At 48.1% G+C, this 7,760-nt stretch overlaps 2 protein-coding genes across 2 annotated transcripts; one reads left to right on the top strand and one right to left on the bottom strand.

Annotated features, from left to right (window-relative positions):
- Positions 1–639: 639 nt before the first annotated feature.
- Positions 640–2,158, top strand: LOC127762428 (uncharacterized). The gene has a single exon (XM_052286937.1). The coding sequence runs from the start codon at positions 659–661 to the stop codon at positions 1,928–1,930; it is 1,272 nt and encodes a 423-aa protein (XP_052142897.1). The 5' UTR covers positions 640–658; the 3' UTR covers positions 1,931–2,158.
- Positions 2,159–3,690: 1,532 nt separating this feature from the next.
- LOC127762427 (uncharacterized) lies at positions 3,691–5,317 on the bottom strand. Its single transcript, XM_052286936.1, has one exon. It carries the CDS (start codon positions 5,172–5,174, stop codon positions 3,873–3,875), a length of 1,302 nt encoding a protein of 433 aa, XP_052142896.1. The 5' UTR covers positions 5,175–5,317; the 3' UTR covers positions 3,691–3,872.
- Between the last annotated feature and the right edge of the window lie 2,443 nt (positions 5,318–7,760).

Here is a 7,760-nt window from a genome sequence, read left to right as displayed (position 1 = left end):
CTTAATGTTAGATACCCTGTTCAGAACAAGATGACATTTTGTTTCGACAACTTGACACTTGCCTCTTTTTTTCTCCAGGACGAGTAGTATATGTACATCTAGATTTTTTTGTTCCGATGTTAAAGCTAGATGTTTGAAACCTTTTTATAGCAAAGGTTTAACTCGATATTAAAAGAGACAAAAGAATAATGCATGGCGTGTTGTCCAAATAATCCTACGCGTGTGTGGTTTACAGCAGGAGAGCGTGGGCGCCTCCTAACCAAAATTCAGCCCAACTATTGAAAAAAAAAGAACCTGAATTAAAGTTAGTATTTGTATATAAGATATGTTTCCTTTTCTCTGATTAATATATGTGGTTTTTTTTAGTTACTCCTTTATTAAGGATAAATAGATTTATATATTTAGAGTTGTACATAGTTATTAAAAAATATATGTAGAATTAAATGGTAGAAGTGATGAGCTTGAATGTTGGAGTATTATTGGTTGGAAAAAAATGTTCGTGGAAAAATTAATATATAAATTTTGAAGGTTAAAAATTGTTATTTTTGATATGGATAGAGTAATGAAGTTGTAGAAATGACATTAAGTAGAAAAATATTGTTAAACCAGCTTAGCTTAGCTCAACCTGAGCTCCTGACTCCAATACCTCCTCGATCGCATGCAAATGGAAGACGAGGCGACGCGTCCCTCCTCTCCGCCACCGGCGGCTTCTGCGGCCTCGTCGGTGCTCGCCGACGACGACCTCCTCAGCGAGATCCTCCTCCGCCTCGCCTTCCCCACCACGCTCGTCCGCGCCGCCCTCGTCTCCTCCCGCTGGCTCCGCCTCGCCTCCGACTCGTCCTTCCTCCGCCGCTTCCGCGCCCGCAACCCGCCCCGCCTCCTCGGCTTCTACCACACCGCGCGCCGGGACGAGCAGCCGGCGTTCGTGCCGCTTCCCCAGCCCCCGGAGCTCGCCCCCGTGCTCCGCCGCCTCGGCGGGTTCGCGCTCGGCGGCGCCGACGTCTCCGCCGTGGTCTTCGACTGCCGCAACGGCCGCCTCCTCAGGGCGGAGTTCCCGCCCCCGCCCGACGAGCTACGCTTCGGCGTCGTCTCCCCGCTGCTGCCCCCCGCGCGGCAGCCGCCCGATCTGCCCCCGAACCTGCACTCGCAGCTCCATCAGGTACCCAACGATGCCCGTGTGCTGCGCCCGGGCTGGATGCTGCTCCCGGAGGAGGAGGAGGAGGACGACGGCGGCGACGATCTCTCCTACACGCTGGTGGTTCTGATACGAAGAGGCCGTGGATTGTTCGCGAGAGCAGTGTTGGTGAGAGGTGAATCAGACGACCAGATCCGCACCTCCGATTCAATCGAGCTGCCGAATCACTACTTGCCAAACAAGAAGATGAACCGTGGATTGCTCTTCCATGGGAGCCTCTACATGCTGGGCAGGGAGCATGTTCTTGGGTTGAATCTGGCGTCGATGAGCTTGTTCTTGATCAAGCTCCCGGATGGTGTGGAGCAGCTGGAGCATATGGGGAACCTTGAGTTGTTGCGGGACGGCGATTCCGGATTATATCTTGCTCATCTGAAGGGGTTTCAGATTCATGTTTGGCATCGTGCGACAGACGGCGGTGGGAATGGTGGTGATTGGGAGATGGTTGATACCATGTCTCTGCATCAATCGTTTGGTCAAGTTGCGAGGCCCGATTGGGAGTCGGGGGATCCTTCACTTGGGGATGCTCTTGTTTCACTTCGTAGAGTCGAGGATAATGCCGAGCTGTTCTTGACGATAGACCGCGTGATCTTCCACATACATATTGCGAGCAGGACAGCGAACAAGGTTTTCGAGATGGCTCCAAAGGAAGATATTGGTTTTGAAATCTTTCCCTTCATGATGATATGGCCTCCCACTTTCCCGGCTTTGAACTATGACGATGACGATGATCAGTAATTCAGTATGAATGATCCCAGAGGATTTTTTTTCTCTAGTGCTTTATGTGATGTCTAACCGATTCTCAATTCAGCATGTAGTTATCTTGCTGTAACAATCTAGTTGTTACTAGTCTTTTAGGAGAGTCAGGAATGTTATGTGATGTTCCTTCGTTACGCTTTAAAATAAGATTTAAGTATGAGTTAACCTGATCTACTTCAAAAATATTCTTCTGCTTAACAAATTGAATTCAAGCAATATTTCAGGTTTAAATTTCACGTTTTTTCCGCGTATGCTACAGAGGAATTTTGAGCTGGTAATTTTGATAGCCTGTTTTGGAGATTATTTGCAAAGTACTGCTTCTGAGTTTTTAGTCCAAAAACTGGAAACCTGGAATGTGTGAATAACTTTCATTGACAATTTAGGATTGAATCATGTTGTGAGCTTTTTGTAGTATCAGACTTTATTCTGTTCATACTTAATACAACATTATGTAGCATTTGTATTGAATCTCAATTCCTGATTTTGTGCATACGAAACAGGAACAACGAAGAAGTCATATCCTTGTGTGTTGTACCATGTGCTGCTTGTTCTGAACTAGGAATTTTCGGATTTCAGAGCAACTCTGTCATAGCTTGAGTTCTAACACTTTTTTTAAAAAAAAAGGAATATTTGCTCGGCTTAGCAACATATCCAAACGAAAAACAAGGATATGGCAGATCATATAAACAATTGTAATGTTGTTGGAAAATTTGGACTTGTACCCACCAAGCAAAGTCTAGCTATGGCTCGATAGACACTAGCACCAGGTGGGCCTACCCAGCATGTTTTATCTAGTTTCGTTCCAACTTAAAATTGAGTAGAATTTGGGTTTCAGGTCATAGTTGAAGCAACTCATGCATATAATTGAAAGTGGTAAGTCACAGCTACGAAAAGAAACTGCTGAATTGATAATGCTTCAGATTCTAACATGGCAACAATTGTTTTGTTTTGAGCATGGAACATCCAGAACCTATAATCCTTCGGTTTTCATTTTGATTCGGCAAGGCAACTCACGAGAATAGGAACATCAAAATTACTAAACGACTGATGCCTGGGGCTCTCTAGTTCCTGGCTGCTGAGGTAGTACTGCTCGATCGGAAGGATATATGGAGCATAAGCCATCAACATGGTTAAATTTTCCATCAACGGGTTGTTTGCTTCAAAGAAAATATATCTTCCTTTCTTGCAGTTCATGGTTACAGTAACAAATCTCCAAGATCAATGCATCACCAGAGTTATCATGCCAACTTAAGGCTCATGCTTACGATAGAAGTAACCAAGGGTGCTTGTGGAATTATATTCAGAGTAAATTTCACAAAACTATATATACTTTGACTAAATTATCATAAAACTACAAATTTAAGATGATGTATTATAGAATTACAGATTTAACAATAAATTTATCATAAACTTACAAGTTTGGCTAAGTATCACAAAACTATAAATTTAATAATAAAATTTTCATAAATCTACAGATTTTGGGGTTTAAATCTTTACCACTAATATTATGTTTGAATTATAAATATCTTATTCGCATGATTAAATTAAATTAAACATTTAATTTTGTGATAACTTTGTTACTAAATCTGTAGTTTTACGCTATTTCACCTTAAATCTATACATTATATTAAATTTGTAGTTTTGTGATAATTTAACCAAACTACCTATAGTTTCGTGAAATTATAAATCAATATGCTAGCAGAGAACTTGGGATTGATTTTAGGAAAGGATACCCATATATTATATATTAATCCATTAATTCATCGACCGTACCATTTTTAGTCCATTACCACAAAATGGAAGAGACAAACACACATCACACATGATAAATCAATCCAGCAGTAGACAATAACTTAAGACACCAAGCACCAAAAACCAAACCTCCTCTTCAAGGATCACTGAAATGGCCTCCATCCTTGATCTACTCCAGCACTGGGAAGATTGGAGGCCACCAAACCATGGTCAGTGGATGGATCACTGGCAGAACACCTCCTCTCTTCGGTGACGCCTCGAAAATCTTCTTCACCATCTTCCTCCTGATATCCATGTACAGCACATCGCCATCAACGCACAAGAACATGAAATCGCAGTCGTCGCCGACCTTGATAACCCCAACCAGACCACCAATGTTCATCTTCCCGCCAACCTTCGTGAGGTGATCGAACACTCGACGAACACCAATGTCGTCCACCAACACCCAATTGCCCGCTGCCATGCCGTCGCCGTCATCGTGGTCGTGGTCGTCGCCACCGCGACGCCAGAGACGAGCTTGAAACCCATTGACATGGATGAGGTTGAGGCCGGCGTCGTTTGAGCGGAACAGGTCGAGGTCTCCATCCTGCTCGTGGCGCACTCCGTCGGGGAGGTTGATGAAGGAGGCGGCCATGGATGCCAGGTCGAGCACAAGAATGGCGTGGGACTGCATGCCCAGGACGTAGAGCTTGCCTTGGACAAGCAGGACACGGTTCCAGGTCGTGTCGCCGCGGCACCGCGCCGGGAGCTCGATCGGCGCCGTGGCGCGGACGACGTCGTCGTCCCAGGCGCCGGCGCGCAGGACGGACACCTTGGCGAAGAACTCCCACCGCACGCGCCAGTCCACGCGCTTGCTGCGCACCAGCGTCACCACGGTGTAGGACTGGCCATCGCCGCCGTCCTCGGGGAGGAGGATGCAGACGTCGGTGGCCCGGCCGAGCAGCGTGTCGTCGTCGCCCATGGCGGACACGGGCGGCGGGCGCGCGGCGAGCGGCACCGGCGGGAGGACGGCGAGCGACCGCGACGCGTGCAGCAGCGGGCTGACCACCGCGAGCGCGCCTTCGCCGCGGTCGAACGGGTCGGAGAGGTCCATCAGGACGCGGCCGTTGCGGCAGTCGTACACGGGCAGCGGCTCGCCGCCGCCGAGGGAGCCGAGCATGGCGCCCTTCGCGGCGCGGCGCGCGGCGGCGGCGAGCCCGCGGGGGTGGGGGAGAGGCTCGAACAGCGAGCCCCCGGCGTGCTTGGCGAAGAGGCCGAGGACGCGGGGCGGGTGGAGGGCGCGGTAGCGGCGGAGGAAGGCCGGGGCGGAGGCGACGCGGAGCCAGCGCCTGGAGACGGCGGCGGAGCGGACGAGGTCGGTGGGGAAGGCGAGGCGCAGGATGATCTCGCGGAGGAGGTCGTCGTCGTCGAGCACCACCGAGACGGCGACGGCGGCGGCGGGCATGGCAGGGTGCGTTCCCTGACCTTCCATCTTCTTGGGTGTGTGAGTGGGTTTGGAGAATCGGGAGGGACGGAATGCATAGAAGGGGAATCAATGGAAGCATGGAAGCTAGTGTACTGGTTCCTTGTTCTCTTTTCCGGTTTCCATTTTTTTTTCTTTATGGAAAGGGTTCGGAAAATATTACTACGGTACATAAGACTATAAGAGCAGGTACAGTAATGGGTTATAAACCAGCTATAAACGTATTTTAAAGAGATAAAAAAAGAGATAAGAGCAACGGGCTACAGATCTGTAGCTAGCTGTAGCACGGACTCTAAGACGCAATGTGTGTATGACAGGTGGGATCAGGTATTAATAGTATAGTAAGCAACTATTGTATGAATTAGCTATTACATTAGCTATAGATGATTTGTAGCTAGTAGTTGGCTATACTATTAAACTTGCTCTAAGAGCAAGGTCAATAACACAACATATTGGCTGCAATAAGTAGCCATGTCACCTATAGTAAATAATATAGCCCATGCATACAATAGAAATAAGGAATATCTTGTTTACTCTAATACGAATATTCTATTATTTTTTGTAGGGCCCACCATATTCTTCCATCTCTTATTTTCTTCCTCCTTACCTTTACTCTGACGATGAAGCCAGCACTCAAGCGGCCAGTGAAGACGGTAGCTAGGAGCATGCCAGAGCGGGGGAGTGGGGGTGGTGTCAGCGGCGGCCATGGTGATTGCGAGGGTGAGGGTGACAGTCGCGGGGGATGCAGGGAGGGCGGCGGCAGCCGCAGCGGATGAAGGGGGAGAGGGTCGCAGCCTTGAGACTGCGGGCGACGGGCAAGAGCGGTGGTCACGCGGGAAGATAGCGAGGGCGACGGCGACGGTCACGAGGGACGCGAAGAGGGAGGCGGTGGCTACAGCGGATGGAGGAGGAGAGGGTGCGACCTCACGGCTACCGGTGACGGGCAAGAGTGGCGGCCACACAGGACGGGGGCGAGGGTGAGTGCGGCGACGCGAATGATGGGCAGGAGCGTTAGCCGCGGGGAACACGGACGACGGCGGCGGCCACGGCGGGTGCAGCGGGTGACGGCGACGGTAGCCACAACGGATCCAATGGGCGACGAGCCGACGATGGTGGTCACAGGGGGATGCAGCTCGGGGTGGACAAGGTCGTAGTCCAGTGGAGGCCTGGGTGGTCGAGGTGTTGACCCGACGAATGCTGTCAGAGCCTTGGAGGCTTGGATGGACGAGGGCGTCAGACTGACGGACGTCAGGACGAATGCAAGAGACGTTGCTGCCTGTGGTGTAGGGGGGTGAAAACGGTACGAAAACAGACGAAAACCACTGTTCACAACAATGATATTTTCGGCCCAACACCATAGTATTCGCTATTTAGTGCTTTAAAAAAAGGAATCCAGGCTATCTCAGTCACAAAATTTCCCGAAATTCCGGGAAAATTTCTGGAAATTCCGAGAAAATTTTTGGAAAGTTTCCGACCGATTCCAAGTTTCGATAGAAACTGCCCTTATCGAAAATCGATTCCGTTTCCGAGAAAATATTTCCGAATTCGTTTCCGTTTCCGAAAAAATTCCGACCGACATATTCCGTTTTTGAAAATAGGTCCAGAATCCGAAAAGTTTCCGTACCGTTTTCACCCCTACTCATTGGGCTTCGCTTGTGATGGACGTGGCATCAAATATGCCGTTCCTCTGGGAGACTCGAGAGTAAATTCGACCACTGTTGCTAAAGGACTCTTGCTACAGTACCATGCGATAGTTACTGTAGCAGACTTAGATCACTATTCCACAGGAACTCTGTTGTACTGCAGATGATTCGATCCCACCAGCACCTCTCGCGCCTGGTAGCGTGGGTGTGTCATTCTTGGAGTGCGGTGTAGTCGGGCGATTATATAGTTGCCCGCTCCTAGTCCCTCGTCCCTTCATTCTCTCTGCCAAGTCATGCTTTGAGAGTCTACATGTTCTTGTTGTCATAAGTCATATAAGCTCTACTGTACACTAAAGGGATCGTAATTTAGTCCATGACGTTTCACATTATCTAAAAAAATACCATATAGCTTAATATGGACCCATAAAATATGGTAATATGCCACATAGGCAAGCCACGTCATCATCGTATGCATAGTTAAAATTTAAAAGCCAATTATATCCTCACCTATACCATAGAAAGATAAAGCGTAACACCCTAAATATTCGGTTAAAGATCAGTAAAATTTCCAACTTTTGCATCATGCTAGGATCTTGTTGCTTGAGTTATGTGGAACTTCACCTTAAAATGGAACTATAAATAATTAAATACCAAAACCTACCGAGGAATGTAAATGAACTATTTTACAAATATCAAATAAAGCACAGAGAAATCAAACACCAATTTTTTTTCGGGACGGCTATCTATCTGGCGACAGATTTTCTTCATCCAAATCTTGCAGATTTCTGTTTGTTGGATGTTGTCAAGACTGGTGTTGCACATCTGGTTTGATGTGGATAGACCTTTTGGTTTGTTGTGTGGGCCTGGAGTTTGAGTCCGATTTTTGTTTGGCCTGGATCCTGTTTGGGTTCTCATTTGGGCTTTATGTGGGTCCCACTCTACTGTTTGCTTT

This window comes from Oryza glaberrima, chromosome 2 (assembly GCF_000147395.1).
Source record: "Oryza glaberrima chromosome 2, OglaRS2, whole genome shotgun sequence".
NCBI lineage: Eukaryota > Viridiplantae > Streptophyta > Magnoliopsida > Poales > Poaceae > Oryza > Oryza glaberrima.
Note: the sequence above shows the minus strand (reverse complement) of the source record. Positions and strands in the feature narration are given on the sequence as shown.